The sequence below is a fragment of the Rhopalosiphum padi genome, chromosome 2, assembly GCF_020882245.1.
Source record: "Rhopalosiphum padi isolate XX-2018 chromosome 2, ASM2088224v1, whole genome shotgun sequence".
NCBI lineage: Eukaryota > Metazoa > Arthropoda > Insecta > Hemiptera > Aphididae > Rhopalosiphum > Rhopalosiphum padi.
In genome coordinates this window covers 58592879-58611979 of record NC_083598.1, presented here as the reverse complement: position 1 = coordinate 58611979, position 19101 = coordinate 58592879, and the positions used below count along the sequence as shown (strand labels likewise).

The 19101-nt window shown below is 24.5% G+C and overlaps 2 protein-coding genes across 2 annotated transcripts; one reads left to right on the top strand and one right to left on the bottom strand.

Moving 5' to 3' along the window:
* Positions 1–2339: 2339 nt before the first annotated feature.
* LOC132920425 (fatty acyl-CoA reductase wat-like) lies at positions 2340–9188 on the bottom strand. The gene is made up of 8 exons (XM_060982819.1): positions 8557–9188; positions 6396–6644; positions 4722–4870; positions 4529–4638; positions 4251–4452; positions 3633–3875; positions 3304–3561; positions 2340–2708 (listed from the first exon to the last, which is right to left on the bottom strand). Exons 1-8 carry the CDS (start codon positions 8911–8913, stop codon positions 2618–2620), a joined length of 1659 nt encoding a protein of 552 aa, XP_060838802.1. The 5' UTR covers positions 8914–9188; the 3' UTR covers positions 2340–2617.
* Positions 9189–17333: 8145 nt separating this feature from the next.
* On the top strand, positions 17334–18651 carry LOC132920426 (formin-B-like). The gene is made up of 5 exons (XM_060982820.1): positions 17334–17483; positions 17567–17613; positions 17703–17949; positions 18011–18070; positions 18219–18651. The coding sequence occupies exons 1-5, from the start codon at positions 17423–17425 to the stop codon at positions 18455–18457; spliced, it is 654 nt and encodes a 217-aa protein (XP_060838803.1). The 5' UTR covers positions 17334–17422; the 3' UTR covers positions 18458–18651.
* Positions 18652–19101: the final 450 nt, after the last annotated feature.

Sequence of the window (19101 nt, the reverse complement as noted above, 5' to 3'; positions counted from 1 at the left end):
TGAAATCAGAATTCTGGTTGTTTGCATTTATTTATGTAAAACAACAAAAACATTTTTATTAATACGTGCATTACCCAGATGATTACCACCAAACATTAGTTACAATTAATGAGATCTTTATTAATATGTTGACACGTCCTTATGACTTTTAAGAAAAATGTATTGCATTGTTTTTTAATGATAATTACGGGCGGTCTCATGTAACGTTCCTTTTTTGATTGATGTGTAATTAGGACTTATAATGATATCATTAGGTATTCTTGTATATTCAATATAATTATATTAAGTTATGACATATAATAATACTAATGATAGAAAAATTAAATTATTTTAGTGACCATAAATTTATATAAGTGTAAACAACAAATTGTATAAACATAACTCAATGTTGGCCAATGATTTTTCTAATATTTGTATTTTGTATATGTTTTTAAAATAATTTTATTCTCAACATGCTACAAAAGTGAATATAAACTGTTTGAAAAAGGTTATTATGAAATTCAAGCTATTATCTATCTATAGGGTGATTCTTTTATCATAAAACACTCGTTATTTCAAAAAGTATTTATGTTTTTGAAAACATTTTTTTACATAGTTTCAAGTTGTTAAAAAAAACAACGTTTTTATTAAAAAATTATATTTTTAAATATTTTTTATCCTTATATTTTTTTTATTTTTTTACTTTTTTGAATGACAGCATAGAGTTTTAATTTCATATTCTGGTGCAGAATAATTTTTTGATTATTTTAATACATAAAAATCGAATTTATGAGTTATACGTATTTAAAGTTTACGAGTAGTTTATTAAGACAGGGTTAATTCATTGTCATGATTTAATTTAACTCGGGCAACGCTATGCAATATCATATATAATTATTATAATTATATCTACTGCAAACAATTAAAGGCTTAGAACAAATATCCTCAGTTTTTGATTGATTTTCATTAGATTGACATATATAGATTCAGTAAGATCCACAATATCTTGGATACTCTTCGTACTTAATTTTTCAACACATTATTGTTGAATATAGTTAACTCACTCATAATTATCTTTTTTTTATATATACATAATATTTGATATATTTTATAATATATTGTTGTCATTGGTTAAAGAAATGAGAATAGTTATTATGATCCGATATAATTTTAGGCCTATGTTTTATATTTGGTGTAAATAATTTAAATAACTGTATTAAAATCTATACAGTTGATATTGAACGGAGTTTAATTAAACCGAATTAATGGACAATTAGTTTTACACAGGCAACGCCGTACAGGTTCAACTAGTATTATCATATTTTTAACTTCATTATTTTTTCTGAAAGTCAAGTGTCTGTGACCTTTATGCTCAGGATATTTTTGGTAAAGCATGCTGAACATATTCATCAAGATAACAAGATAATTTCATTACTGGTGTAGTGATATATCATCTTAGTGTCCTACAAACTGATCAAAACCATGATCAAGGTAGTACAGTTAAGTACTATACGTCGTTATGGCAAATTATTTTGCAATTAATTACTTGTTGTATTTTTCAATTTAAGATTCTGTGCAGAGCGATTGATTTTCAATGATGTATTTTTTTTTTCTATACAACGTATACACACCGTTTTGTAGAAAAAAATGATGCGATGTTTAACCAAATAGAAAATTATAAAATTGATTCCAATTAATATTTTTACCAAATATTTATTTTAGCATTTTTTGTGATACATTTTTCAAAAATATTTTGAATCTTTTCGTGCTTTATATGTATTTTTTCTTTTCTATAAATGTTGATAATAAATGTATGACTCGGTCAAAAACCTTGAAAGTCCATTACAGGTTTCTAACATGTTAGAATAAAAAAAAAATTGATCATTATTCCACAAATATTTTTTACGAGTGTCTGGAATTTAAATATGAACTAAATTGGATACTGGATCCTTTTCACAATTTATTATCAAAAGATTATCTTATTTTATTGAAATTACGAACAATTATAAGTTATTTAGTAGTTATATTTTTTTAGAATTTTCAGTTTTTTAAATTTAAGATAGAAATATTTAATTATTAAGCACCTCATAAATAGCTTATACTATAAGTTGTAACCAAAATATCTAAAAAAATCTATAAACACATTTTTTTTATAGACATTTAAAATTTCACGAAATTAGTTGATTAAACAAAAAATTACTATTTAATTCAAATTTAAAACATCCGCTACAGTGAAATACTAAATTACGAGGTAAGTACCTACACTTATTACACAACAGCGAGGTTATCTACTTTCCCCCTTTTTTATGTGTATGAAGAGATGTATAAATATTAATTACTAAAATAAAAACAAGTAAATATATCAATTATTTTTTTTTGTTTATTTCATACTTTAAATAAACATAATGATAACTAACACGAATATACAATATAATTATATATTATTTGTTCAGTCTTGGATAGTAACATTCCATCTACTTAAATTAACGTAAAAAAATGTTGATTTACAATTAATCCCATAAGCTTTACCTTATAATGTACGTTTGATTTATGTAAAAAATATATATCACAAATCATAAATAGTTTAAAATCATTTAACAATAAAAATAAAAAACACATAAATAGATCTAATACACATCTAATTAAAGCACATGTTGATGATAAACCAGCAGATTCGCAGCAATACTAATACCATAACTGATTTTAATAGTAGGTGAGCTTTACGTAATCTAAAAAACAAAATACAAACCATTAAAACATGTACTGATATAGATCTAGAATAAAATTAATAAATATTTTTTTAATACAAATTTATTATTTTTAATATATATATATATAAACTGTATTTTATAAACAATTTGTCCGTAAGTTGTAAACATTGTTTTATGTAAATCCTAATAAATACTTTTATTTTATAAAATTGTAATGTTGCGTATAAGTGTTTTTGCTATTAAAATATTTTACTAATAATCAATTATTTGTATAGAAAAAGTACTATAATATAAAAATAGGAATAAATATTAAATGATTACTTATTCTAATGAATAATTGATATTTTTTTCATAAGTTAAAATTTGAGTCACGGAAAATACCAATTGGTTAAAAAATAAACTAAGTAATAACAGTAACTAATTACCATAATTTCGATTAATTAAAAACGTTATGAACTTATGACTTAATTTAATTATGAATTAACGCATTGATTAATAAAAATTAATACAAAATTGAGCATAAAAGTAGTATTTATAAATAATATTATAGTTATACCATTTTTATTATTTGACCAACACAATAGTTTACTAAAATTACCATGAATCAACTTACTTTTCCCATTTGATTCTTGCATTTTTAATTGTATGTATGTCATCTTTTACCAAGTATAAACGTAAACCAATAGCACAAGCTCGTGCATAATAATCCCAAGACATATCTTTTATGTCGAAAAAGAACGTATTTTTATCAGCTTCTGACATATCCTTCCATAGTGCACTGGTGTTACTGTCATTGAATTCCCATTCATTATTTGCAAAGAAAGATAGTGCAGCGTTGGCTTTTTTCATTTTTTTATAGATGTTACTAAGCCTGTAGATAATTAAGACATTCATCTATATTGTATGTATATTTTTAAAAAATGCATTTTGTTTTATGCTTACATTGGCTTCCTGCCAGTCATCTGACATAAAAAGTCCAAAAAGTAACCGGGTATTGTGTGGAATAATAAGAACAACAAGGAATATAGATATGGATTATTAGTGGGCATAAACGAGTAGTACCAAACTGCATTGATGGTAGGCCAGTTAGGTAGTCCGTGTTTCTTGATGATTGCGAAGAAATTTTCTAAGTTTATTGGATTCTGTTTAGAACTGACATAATTAAAAATAGGTGGATCTGATTCACTAAAAAAAAAAAAAAATTATAAAAAAATACACCTATTTTCTTTATAAAATAATCTAAATATTTATTTAACTTTTAATTTAAATTTACAAACAACTCAAAACTCGATTAGATAAATTCAATCGTTTTTATCGCATTTTATTGCAAGTGTCTATACTCTATCCGAAAAATCTTTTTACTTATGATATATTTTGTTTTGTCTAATGATAATATTTTTTTACGGTTATTGATTGTAAACGATTTCAATTCTAATTCACAAGTAAATATTTAATACTTTAGATAAATAAAGATCAACTTTTAATGTTATTTGTTAATCAATACTAAGTGCTAATTGTTAAATAGCATCCATCAGAATATGATATTTATTGATAACTTACATTGTTGGTATATTTTTGCTGACTTTATAAGCCGAGCATATTAGTGCATTAACAACCAAATCTACTGGAACTAAGTCAACGACCTTGGTAACATCACAGTGATGTGTGTGAAGTACTCCGGCACCGACTCCCACAATCATACCAATGGGTCCATAAACATTATCGATCCAACCTCGAACAGGTTCATTATATGTCGAAATAACTGCAATAAAGTAATAATGTTTTAATTATAATAAAATTATAAAATATAAATAAACAACAAATTTCACACAACTAACCGACTGACGGTCTGAATATTCCAAATGGTAGTCCAACAGACTCGTGTTTAGCTAAGTCTTCGGCTAAAGCTTTTGTGAATGTATACGTGTTTGGCCAACCAGCAGTTAAGCTAAAAGTATAAATTTACTTGATAAATATTCATATTACATCGTGTATTATTAAATTTTTTTATAGAAATAATAATTAACGTACCTGGGTGTGATGTTTTCTAATTTTTTATCGTCATTTGCCGAAGTCACTAACGATATAACTCCATCGTAATTATACGGCGCTCCATAAAATTTTTCTTCAATTTTATTATGTACACAATTAGCATACGCGGTCGATACGTACATACATGCCTATACACATTAATTTTATTGCATTTTAATTTCAATATGTTAAAATAAATAAATAGTTTAAAGGTTAAAACGTTATTACTAGAATAAGTATATTGGTAAATTACAATTTACAATAATACAATATTATCTTTTTGTAATATGACTATAATATTATTATTTTGCGATTCGTCTTAAATTATTTACTGGTCAATAGATATATAGAATAATATAGAGTACCGAATATAATAATATATTTTTTTCATACAAGCAATTCATATCTAAGAAGATAGAGATATATAATAATAAGAAATATACACAATAGGTAAACGTCATGATCAAGTTACCAGTTTAAATAAAATTCCAATATTATAAATTCATACATAAAACAGGAACTAAAACCAGTATCAATTATGATACATTATTTTACTATGAGGAAAAAGCTGTCTACGATTTGTTTCAATTCAGTGCCACACTAAGACCTTCAATGCAAAACATGACTAGAACTAGATTTTGAAGTCAACCGTACAGACAATATTTTTTTCAGATTTTATTCATTTGAAAGATCGTAAGAATAAAATTAATCTTATAACCAATAATGCTAAGAAATAAATACTTATTTATACATTCTGGCTAAGCTATACATCATTTTTAAATGTAAATACTTATGATGAAAATTGTTCCTATGTGTGTCATTATAATATTAATAACACATTAGAAACAATCAAATTTACACTACTCAATTGAGATTGTACTGATTACATATAAATAATATAAATAGGTAGTACACTGTGCTGTTTTTCACTTGGCTATATTTTATCGTTATTGTAACGTAGTTAGTAATTTAGTTCTTAGTATTGAGAGTATTTTAAGGCTTAAGCTTGTTTACGAAGCTGAGTACCTTGAAATTTTGAAATAAATTGTTCATAAATTATAACTATAATATTTCTTGTTTTACTCCTCTCTAGACACGTATATTTTAGGTATTCAACCCCTACCTTCACTAGCATTTTTTTTTCAAATAATTAATATTATAGTGTCCCAATGGATAATTTGTAATACATTTTTACTAGTAATTGTTTTATAAACTAATTAGTTTTAAACAATTTGTTTATTTATTGTCATTCGTTATCGCCTATATTATAATCGTTTGATCATTTGATTTGCCATTATTTAATATGTACATGAAATCAAATTACATGAAATAAATTGAAATTTGATAAAAATACAAAATAACAAAATTATAAAAATGTATTAACTAAGGTTATAAATGACAGTTAAAAAAAAATTAATCATAGACCGAATATATCAATACCCAAAACCTTTTTATACCTTTTTTTATACGCGTAACCGCGTTCCAATAACACGTACAATGTAAATATTGTAACAACTGCGTCATTGTGGAATATTTTTTGCTTTATTTTTTTTTCTAACATTATGTAAGTTATACTGATAATACCATTGTATTTTAATGATATTGACCCCTTTGAGCGTATAAATAATTGTCTAGTATGTTTTTAATTATTATCAAGTGTTAAAAAATTGTTACCTTAAGATTAGTCATTTCTTTAGCTAGGTTTATAATTTCCCTTGTTCCAAGGACATTGATGTTGATTGCGGTGCGTATATGTTCATCAAACCTGATTGTAGCTGCTGCGTGGAATACAATATTCACATTTTCTGCCAATTTTTGTCTGTCACAGGAAGATATACCCAATCCTGGTAAGGACGCATCACCAGCGATTGCAGATATCTTATGATAGAACTTAGGTCTCTCATGTTTCAATCGCATAAACAACTAAAATATAATATAAAATAAATGCATAAATTACTTTTATTTCTACAATTAGTTTCCATTTAAAAATAAATGTTAACAATAGAATACCAGCGAAGTTTTAGTATTTTTATCAATACATTTAACAATGTTAAATTTTATTCTTTATGTAACATTAAGTGATGACACTTCTTGGAATCATTAAAGTGCAATAATATATTTTATAATATTTAATATAATAATATATTAATGAAACAATAAGGGTCATCTGATGAATTATTTATCATTAACTTGTCATTTCTATATGAAAAAAATTAACGTAATCTTGCAAATCACTGCGACATCGATGTGTGTGTCCAATAATAACGAAGTATCAGTGACCCCATTTAGAAAAAATATATATGCATTATAAGCACTCGCTACTTTAAGTCACGTATTTTATTACAACTGATGTATCAATAAATAATATTAAAGTATAGTAATATCATAATTCATAATGTATGTCTTTATAACATTAAAAAAAAAAAAAAAAATTAGAATGTTTAACTTTAAATGGTTCTTAACTATTTTTATAATAGCATACTCAAGGGTACCTATACAATATACGCACTTTGATTTTTTTTCAAAAATACCAATTTAAAATGTTTTGAAATTAATTTAAAAAGCAAATGTTTTAAACTTCTAAGTATAATCAAGAATTTTTTCACAAAATATTCGCTAAAAATTTGCTATCTAGAAAGTTGTGTGTTATAATAGATCAAAATAATTTTAATTAACCATTATGACTTTAAGAAGTCAGCCTTAAAATAAAGCTCTTATTTTTTTTATTGTTTCCGTAAGATGTTTATTATCAGAAGTATCAAGAAGACAAGGTAGTAAAATAAAACTAGCTTGTTACTGTTATTGACGGAAACGACATTATTTTATGTTATTTATATAGTCAATTTCTTGTAAATACATTTTATACCTAACTGTTTTAATTAGTATAAATTAATTGTACCTACATGAAAATAAATTAGTACTATTTAAATGCAATATCTTAAATTCAAAAGTACATATATAAACATTTTAAACATACACTTTGCTAAAAAAAAAAATCAAATATAAATTTATAACGAACTTATAATTGAATAAAAGAGTTATTTATTTAATTCAATCTAACATATTTTAATATCTTATTAAATTTTAATGAGATACAATTTCTTGTTAAATAATGTATATAGACATTGATTTTATAATAATCATTATTATTTTATTATTTATAACTTTTCTGATATTTATTATATATTAATAAAACTATTTCTTCTCACGAAGAAAATATACTATAATATACTATATTAGTATTAAAATTAATATGTAAATTAAGTTATTGTTTCTTACTAAAAACGTATTTTATCATCAAAAGTATTACTATTAATATTAGTATTTATCGCCTTTTTCCTATTAGTTATTCAAAAAACCATTTTCTACAATAATAAATATATTTGCACGGTTATAAGAATATTATACATTTATTGAATTTAAATTTTTACGATCCTTAAAGTTTATTTTAAATACCATATTGCTAATCGTTTAATAAATTGTTTTAATAAAAATTCTATTAAACTATTAATTTATATTTGTACACTTAGATTATTATTATAACAATTATATTTGTTTAAAAGTTTATAAATCAAGTAAAATAAATTTTTAGTTTTCAGTTTTGAATTAATTATTTTTAACACTTTAATAAATATACTTATAGTATTTATTATATCGATCTATACTTTTAAATTATTCAATCAGTACAGATATAATTAAATTAATTTATATTATTCGCAAGATTTAAGTATTTGACGTTTCATTATTTAAAAAAATTAAAAATAAATTTTAGTAAATACTTAACTAAATCGTAAAGATTTTTTAAATTTAAACATAATTAATAAAATTGTCTTACCCTATCTTCAAATATAGCATCGATACGTTCATTAACATCCTTGCCTTTTTTATTTCTAATTAACAAGTAGATGTGCTTGAGATGTGGACATGATCTACTGAGTTTTTCGATCAACATCTTTCCCATAAATCCGGTACCACCAGTGATGAAAATAGTAGCATCTTTATAAAACTCCTGGATATCTGATCTTGGTAGCTTGTCAGTTTCCTCTAAGACCGCAGGATCGTCAAAGCTCAATTCTCCGACCAATTCTAACGGGTTCAGTGGAAACTCGTCGGTCACAATTTCCTTCATAATTTCATCATATGATTTTTTGGATTTCTTGAATTCGTTTTTTCTATGTAGGTCTAACGCCATTTTTTTCTGCGTGGGTATAAACAACTTTGGGATTTTTTAAATATTACGATAATTAAGTAATTTTACGTTTTCATCCAACTTTAACAATATATGTCAATTAAACTGCTTAAAGTGGTTAAAAATATCAAGCAAACGAATTTGAGTAAAAAAATATACAATAAAAAAAACTCAACTACGATTTACTTAAAATCCAATATAATATCACACTGCACAACCGTTAAGGTTTAAGCACTTGTGTATACTTTGGAGTGCGAGTAACGTCTGAAAACAATTCTCACAAGCTCGTCTACATATTATTTATTTTTGTCCTTGAGTTCCGCGCCAAATGTTCCTATTGGAGATCGTTGGCCGTGGGACGACTTCCTAATCCTCACATTCAGTACAACTTAATTACTCGGTCAAGGAAATGTTAAATATGAATTTGGATTTTTTGTCGAGATCACAAATAAAAAAATCAACCATTAATATTGGATGTACCTTAAATAATTTAAACAATTGAATATTTTTCCAATAGTATCAATTTAATTATTTATGTTTTTAAAAATATAGATAGGTAGCTAAGTAGGTATTATTTTAGAAAATTTAGTTTGAGTGAAAAGTGAAACACAGAACAAGGCTGGTGTATAATCACTTATCAATTAATGTTAATTATTTATATATCTCAGTTTACTTTATACATACCTATACAGTTTAAAAAACTAAAGTATAATTTTTTTTAAATCAAATTAAAAATATATACGTTTTTAAAATAATTAATAGTAATTAAATAATACACTGATTTTTTTATCATTTAAATAAATTAATAATTATCATATATTACATTATATTATAATAGTCAGTATGTATAATTTATATGCCATATTATATACAGTGTAACCACTATATAGTGGACAATCATGGGGAATTAAAAAATGTTCACTATAGGGAGTTGACCACTATTGAAAAAACCTATAGGTACTTATAGGTGAACATTTGCGAGAAGTTACTAAATATCCACTATAGGAAGACGCTATAGAGAATTGGTTATACGTATTATGTATATATACATATTCATACATTGAAATATTAATTTATTATTTATTAAATATAATATAATATAATTAAAAAAATCTGTTATCTTTTTTGTGTAAATTTTGTCTGTTCTTTACAATGAATTTGCAAATTGGCTACTACCAATAACTCGATCTCATCTTCTTATTAAACACATAACCGAACTATTTGTCATGTTTCGAACAGGAAAACCATTAAGGTAGAATAAAATATGAATGAAATGTATACAATGTCTATGTCCACTATTAGGAGTGTCCACTATTAAGAGGTTATAACTCCTATTATATACCCTATTGGGAAAGGTCCGCTATTGAGAGGCATCCATTAATAGAAGGTTCACTGTATATTATTTTCTGTAGATGTAATATAATATAAAAATAAAATAAAATGCACCTAATGGCCACTATATCCACAGGTTTGTTTAAATAAAAAAAGTATATACATACTATTATAATTATTTATTTCCTAGTTTATAAAATTATAACAAATACTGACAACGATGGACATATTTTAAAATTATGTTTTAAAGGCTGGCCATCAATATATTTCAAAAATATAAAATATTATCAATTAAATTTTAAAAATCGTTAAGTTTGAAATTAAAAACTCGGGAAGCACTTAGCTGTATAATAGCTATCGACTGTGGAGTGTACCTCTTCATTCAGTAGGTCACTGAAACGGATGTATTAAATTTGAATTTAATTATAAACCTTTGTTTATGAAAAACGATTCTGAGCATTGACAGTGTCTACTTCCTGTATCCTACTTCTTAGGATATTTTATAATAAATTATTTTATGTATAATTCAGTCTTGTAAAGTATTTTAAATACTATCTAGGATGTATTTGTATTTGAAAATCAAATACTTTTATACAAATATTTTTGATAAACGAATTATTCGTCAGTCGTCACATATATTTTTTTTTTTTTTGAAAATTATTACACTATGTCTATTTTATTTATATTTTTCATTCATAAAGTTGAGAACCCCTGTTCCCTATTGCTGATGTCTCGTTCATTTGTGAATGTGATTATTACAAAATATAAATTTATTTACTGAAATGCAAAACATTTTTTTGGGAATAATTTTTTTTTAATTGCTTTTTATATCCTCTTATTTATATTTCATTAACAACCTACTACCTAATATTAAAAAATTGCTATAATATGACAAGTTTTATTTATTTTCATTGTTTAGTATACAATTAAGTAAGTGGTACAAAAAGTTCTAATAATACCTAGTTGAATGTAACATGACAATTTTAAATTAGTTATTACAACATTCATTTGAAAATCTAACTAGTATAAAAGTAAAAAAAAAAGTATTTGAAGAGTATTTAAATACATGACAAGTATTTATGTTTGTTCTTAAATACTTTCTGAATGGATGTATTTGTATCTGTATTTAAATACAATTTTAAAAGTATCTTTTACAAGACTAGTATAATTCATTGATATAACTATAAAGTAACAATTTATTTTGCTATTAATAATACAGAAGGTTGAAACATAACTTTCCAAAAACAAACATATGAAACAATATTAATAAAGCTTATCACAAAATATACTTAGTCATATAGGCTAACGACCGTCTTCGCGTAGAATCGTTTTTCGTATACAATAATTATTATATCATTGAATTCAAATTTGACACACCCATATTAGTGACTCAATTGACGCTTAATGTTCAGCAGAGCAATATCCTCTAACCTACCTTTTTTAATTGTAATTTATGTTATTTGATTACAAATATAATTATTACACAATCCGTTCATATAAAGAACAATAAGTGAATGTGATAACAAAAAGAATGAAAAATAAACAACACAAATCACGGAGTGAAGATAATGACGGATCTCCCATTAAAAGAACTTCAACAAAAACACGAATTTCATTATTTGTACATAGGTTGTAAAGTTGAAAAGTAAATATAAGACCCTTAATTTATTTTGCTACAGAGAGCTAGGGTACAATTTATTAAGTTTAATCTCCAAATAAATTGTAATCAATAAGTTCTTCAACATTGTATTCTTATTAGTACTTTGAAAAAAAGTGATTTTAAGAATTTTTCAAATTTGCAGGAAAATTACAAAAACCGACAATAATTTAAATTCAAATAAAATATATGATCAAAAAAATCAACTTAAATTAAATATATTAAAAAGCAAATGTATCAAGCTATAAGTTCGAATACTCACAATACACATTAAAAATTTATTTTTTATAATATCTCCTAAGTTTAAAATAATAATCGGATTAGTATTTTTAAAACGTCCACTAAATATTATAGTTTACCGACCAATTCAAGGATATTTACCAAAGGCTTCCAATTTTTTTTTGACTTCTTGCATCTAAAATATTTTCTAAATATATATACATATATATTATAGGTACTCTGAAGTAGCACATTATGTATTTATTTATATTTTATAAAATATAAATAGAGCATTACAGTGTTAGCACAGACTATGTCAAACATAATAGTTTTTATATAATCTTTGACTTGTGTTATCACATTATAGCTTTAAGCACATAATATGCTATATTTATCATAAAATCAATTTTTTAAATTGTGAAATAATGTATATAATTGGCTTGTACTTGAGGCATTCTTATTGGGAACTACTGGCGTATACAATAGGGTTATTGTGAAGATCAGATCCCTATGGCCGTATTTTATAATTCCTGAAGTGTAGAAAGTTTAAGCGAATTAAACTGAGTCCACGTGATGATAATAAAATATAATTATATCAATCGTAACACCTTACATAATGAGAAATTAAAAAGAGATGATGGCCGTGAAGACAATGTGATAGTTGCTGCCACAATGCCAAGATAGATTTATCGCACTATCAAACACGCAAATTAATTTATAGTGGAATTGGAGGGCTTGAGACCACCTAAAGTTATGTTTATACATACATCTTTTTTTTTATTTTAACAAGTTTTTTTACTGTTGCAAAATAATCTACAATAATCATTCCATATTTTCTCAAAACATTTCCCTATATTACAATTATTATATCGATGTGACACAAACAATATTATAATTTATAACACTGTTATTTTTATTTCAAAATTTTTGGTGACGTACAGTTTTGTATATTTTCAAAACTTCAACGTTTTTAAGACCGTCTAAATTTGTTTAACACGTAAAACACTAAACAGTTTCAATATTCTAGATGTTTTAATGCTAATCAAACATTTAAATATAAATTATTATGAGATGTGAATGTATTGATATTAGTGGATATTACAAATATATGTTATATCTAAGTATACTATCTAGTATAAAAAATATTCTAGTCATCAACCTCAAGGTGGTCTCTGATAGCAGATTAGATCTAGTTTGTACTTAGGTGGGACTAAAATAAAAATTTCTTGATACTTTTCAAAATAATTGGGAAAAACAAAAGATAAAAAAAAAGTACGAATATTTGTTAAATTTACGACATTATTATTAAAATAATTGTTACTTAATCACTAAACATTGTCACCAACAATTTAAACTTTCTCAGTTTAGGCTCGAATTCCATCATATTTAATGATTTATCATTAAATTCAAATTTAATGCATTCATTATAGTAATAACCCACTCAATAACGAGGTAGGCACGCTCAACACTTATTGTACAACAGATCGGTTAAAAACTTGAATAATTTTTAAAACAATTGTATTGAACAACATTGTTATTAATATAAATACAATAAAAAACATACAATACCATAGCTGGTAGGATGCATCATTGTTTTTTATAAACAAAATAAAACTCGTTACGTTTTCAAAGTTCAAGAACGTTCGTTGTTGAGTCTTTTTGCTACTTTTTTTTATTACTTTGCACTAATTATTGACTATGTGCAGTGTGCATAATGCCATAATGTATTCTATACGTACGTAATTTAAATACCATGCATATATTACAGATTTACAGACACAGTTATTTTTCTACGAGTGCTATTTGGATCTCGAACATTATGCCGAGGAACTAGGAACATTAAAATCTATAGTACTGTCTACTAATTTAAGCCATTTATGTTGTCTGGTGTTGGAAAATCGTCTCGTTTCATTCACGTCAACACTAGCCAGTATTGTATATGCATTATTAATCAGTTAATGCGTTTTGTAAACACATAGATAAAGTTAACTATAAATCATGACATACATAAAACCATTTTTATAACTGCAATATTAAAGACGAGGGATGGTGAGAATACGTGGTGAATCACCCAATTAATTTTATTAAACAATATTATCCTTCATTACAAAATAATGCAACTATAAAAGTAAATTCAAATTCGGTGTTGATCCAATGTTTATAAAACGGGTACAACATATTCGGGCGAGATGTTCTATTACTTATTAAATGTGATTCTGAAACACAATAATAATAAGAATTCAAAAGATGCAAAATTCTATTTTATTGAAAAATATTTTAAAGATTTATCTAATTACAAAAGAGTTAATATATTTTGTGATTTTTACAAATGTTAAAATTTGATCTCAAATACATATAAAATATTACGTATGTTTAATATGTTATATATTATTATATATATACATTCTTTAAATACAACAAACAATGATTAAAAATTGTTTACAACAATTAACAAAATAATCAAATAATTAATCAACATTTTACATTATGAATATCCAATATCATAAAAATTTGAACTTCGAATGCTCATAAAAAATTGGTTTAGCTGTCTGGTAGAATTTTATTTTTTATAAATAATTGGAAAAACATATAAAAATCTTGTGTTACATTTTCAAATCATATGCGTAAACAGAGATCTTTTTATAAATTCCAATTTATAACCACAAAATAATTGGTACATTTTTGATATTTTGACGGATTTTGTCAACAACGCATTAAATTCCCTCTACCCATCTATCAAAGGTTATATTTATATAAAATATTTATAAATCTACTCTAAAACGTAAAAATATCATTTTTTATATAAATATACTAAAAATATATTAATATAACAATATAATTAATAAACTTTGCAAAAATGAATATATTTTGACCAAAAATTTTTCAATAGTATTTTAATATACAATTTTATTGTGTAATACGAGTATAAGTATAAAAAATAAGTTTTAATAGTTTTAATTATATCTAAGAATACAATATAATTTAGTATGTAAAATAGAAAAGTAAATATATATATATATTTTTTTAGTAAAAATTAATATATTAAAACTATTCAAAATATTAACTTTAATAAAACTTTTTATTTAACTATTTTTCATAATTTACGATTACAATAATATTGGCTATTTATATTAAATTAATAAAAATGATATTAATTTAAAATTCTTTGTTTTCATACTTAAGCTTTAACTTTAAATAATTGTGTATTTTGACAAAGACTTAAAAGTGAGTATGCTTACTATTTTTATTTTATAAAATTTGTATAGATAAATTAATTGTTAACATTTAATTATTAAATGTAAAAATTCAATTATAATTCTTATCTTAATAACCCTTCAATTTTTAATGATTTGTCTTGAAATATTCGTTATGAAGTAGGTGCATTATATTAATAATTATACCTATTAATTATCAAACCATTGTTTGTTTAAACATTTAATATAGGTAATATGTTTTAGAAAACAGCTATTAATCTTATTTCAGGTACCTATTTGTTCTAAAATAAGCTATGCAAATATTTTACATACTTGCCTATATCAATATACATAATATTATAATTTATATTATATAAATACAATATCATATCAATGTTTACGGAGAATAAAATTTTTTATTTTCAAGTATTACTCTGCGTGTATAGTTGTTCTCATACAAAGAATAATCCCATATCTATTAGCTCCTTTTTCTTATTTATTAATAAATAAATAATACAGTATATTTTATATTCACATTATACAAAAACAACATTATTTTTAAACGCACAATTATATTTTATAAGTGGTAAAAAGTAAGTGGTAATACATATTTAGCAGATATAGAGATAATTTATAAATATACCGGTTTTCAAAGAATATTTTGGTGCAGTTTGATAAAATATTTAAGACTGAATGTAAACTTAATACTTACCAAATTTAAATGATAATTGTTTGTTATATTTTTACTGGCTTAAATATCAAAGCATAGCAACATAATACTATATATTATAAACAAATTCATCACAATAGGAATCTATAAATCAACAACTAATTTAATTTAAAATACTAAAAATGTATTTACCAGATGAGTTCATATACGGTCTTAGTTTTGGGCTTATTGGAGTTATTGGAATGTATTTTAGAATTGTAAATTACTTGGAGTCTGACGATGAAGAAGATTTACAGGTAAATTAAAATATATATATACCTTAGAAGTGTTTCAGATTTGAAAGGTACAATACATAGAACGGATAACGAAAGTGTGATCAAATCTATATTATTTGAATAATTATGTATATTAAAAATGTACTAAAATATTTTAATAAGTACCTTGTGTATTTTAAAACGCATGCCAAGTTAGAGATCGGCATGTAAACTTTCTTGGTTTTAAATTTTTAGAAATTTATTAATTGTATGCAAATTATGTTATAGTATGTATAATGTATTTTAATTTAGTGAGATAGACTCTGAAACTGGATAGCAGATTTTAAATAACAAAATCCGTTCACCAGTTTCGGTAATCTACCACGCTAAATGAAAATCTAACAAAACTAACTATTTTTTTAACTGTGAAAAATTAAATAATTTTTTTTTTTAATTTTTAATCTCACATTTTGTATCTACTTGATAATCCCTTTTTAATGAACTATCAACCAACTTTTTAACTATAATAGTTTTAGTGAAAAGTTAAAAAATAGAAATTTTGGGACTGTTCATGCCGATGTTTTTGTGGATTAAAATCGTTATACCACTTGGGTGTGATATTGGATATCTGTTATTAATATTTTATGTTAAAGCTAGCTTAATTGTCCACCTACCTTACAACTGAGTTGCATTTTTTATCATTTTCCTATTTAACAAAAATTCTTGAAGTTTTAAAAATTCAGACTTTTTTCATTTCAATTACCATAATTACTTGATTAAAAATCAAGAAAGTAAAACTTTAAGAAACAGTTTAAATAATTTATAATTGTATATAAGTCAATCAATATCGCTTTTAAAAATGAGACGAGACTTCAAACACATTTTTTGAATCATCAATCATTATCATTTTACTTAAAATTATCTGATATTTAATAATAATATTTGTAAATACAATATTACTAAAATTCCAGATTTTAGAACTAAGAGAGGTAGGTAAATAATATGTTAAAAGAAAATATAATTTATGCTAATAATATTATATTATATTAATACATTGTCATATACACTAAAAAGTAATATTATTTATTTATATTGTTAGAATGACGTGTCTGAGAGATATATCGATGCGGAAACCGGAGATGAAGTTTCCAATATAAATAAAAACGTAAAAAGGAGTATTTTGGAAATGTATTACGAAAATATCGAGGAAAACTTATTCGTGGATAACAATTTTGAAGGATTAGAAGGTTAGTGTTTTTTAATTAAATTAATAAATTGTAAAATATTTTTTAATCAAAAATATCTTAAATTCTAATTCAATGATTTCTAGAACTGCATAGTGGTGATAATCAAAAACTAACATCTAGAGAATTACAAGTATTAAACAAATAAAATATTATGCAGAATAATATTGAATGAACAATAATCGTATTGATATTAATGAATGGTTTTAATTTAATTTTCAGTCACGTCGTTTAGAAGAATGTTTCTTCATGAATTTTGAACCAAATTGCAAAGATACACGTGAATTGTCATATACTGTCGAGAAATTAAAAAATAACGTAGAAAAACAAAAACTTAAGATTGAAGAAATCAATAATTATTTCATTGAAGTGAAGACCTTAAAATTAGACATAATGAGTGTAAAAAATGATTTGTACAGGATGAACACTAACATAAACGAAATTAAATCAGAAATTATGTTAATAGAAAGTAATATACTTACCGATAATAAAATAAAACATTATTACATTTTTGACTAACAATCGTTTAGGAAGCGTCGAAAAACCGAACAGGATAACCAAACTTAAGAACCGAATTGGAAACCTTGAAAGTAATGATTAATTAAAAAATATCAGATAATTATATTACATAATTACTAATAAAGCTTATGTCATGTGTGTGTGTGTGTGTGTGTGTGTGTGTGTGTGTGTGTGTATGTGTGTGTGTGTGTGTGTGTGTGTGTGTGTGTATGTGTTTAGGAGATGTAACAAAGAATACGGCTAACATAATAGGAATGAATAATTATACCTACCAAACACTATCTTCACCAACATCTCCACCAACATCTCCATCAACAACTCCACCACCACCTCCACCACCATGTCTACCTCCACCACCATTTCCATCTCCACCACCATCATCACCACAACTTCTACCACCATCTTCACCGCCACCTCCACCGCCACCTTCAACACCACCTCCATTGCCAAGACCATAAATGATGAAGACTGCAGGTACATCACAGAACGAGGTGGCTAAAGGCGTCTAAGGTGGCCGTACCTACAAAAACTAAACACATTTATATGAGAATAACGATTACGGCGGAAATTTTCAATTCAGTCGTTTTAAAACCACCCATTCAGAGGAAGGTTGGAAAACAGTTATAGACCAAGATAAAGCAAAATACGAAAATATTACGCTGTTGATGCAAATGAATTTACAAATACGTGTGTATACTTTATTTATTTTTAAATAAGATTAATCTTTTAATATACAGTGTTTCTTACGTCGCCGTGTGCGAGGTTTTTTTTTAAAGATTATTGATTTGAAAAACATGGAATTAAAAAAAAAAGAAAAATATGTATTTCTTTATTTTAAAGTTTCAAGTTATCGATCGATAACCCTTAAAAAACCTCCAAGCACAACGAAATAAGATACACTGTATATTAAAAGACTAACAGTAAGTATACACACGTATTTATAAAGTGTTTCAAACTTAGAAATTGTTGAATAAAAGTAGGAAGTTATCGCATTTGACAATTATTCGTCAATTTCGAAGATTTCAGGTGATTAAAAATTAAGAGATTAAATTTTCAATTATTTTCAATTGTTTACAATTTTCCATTTGCTACAATATACAAT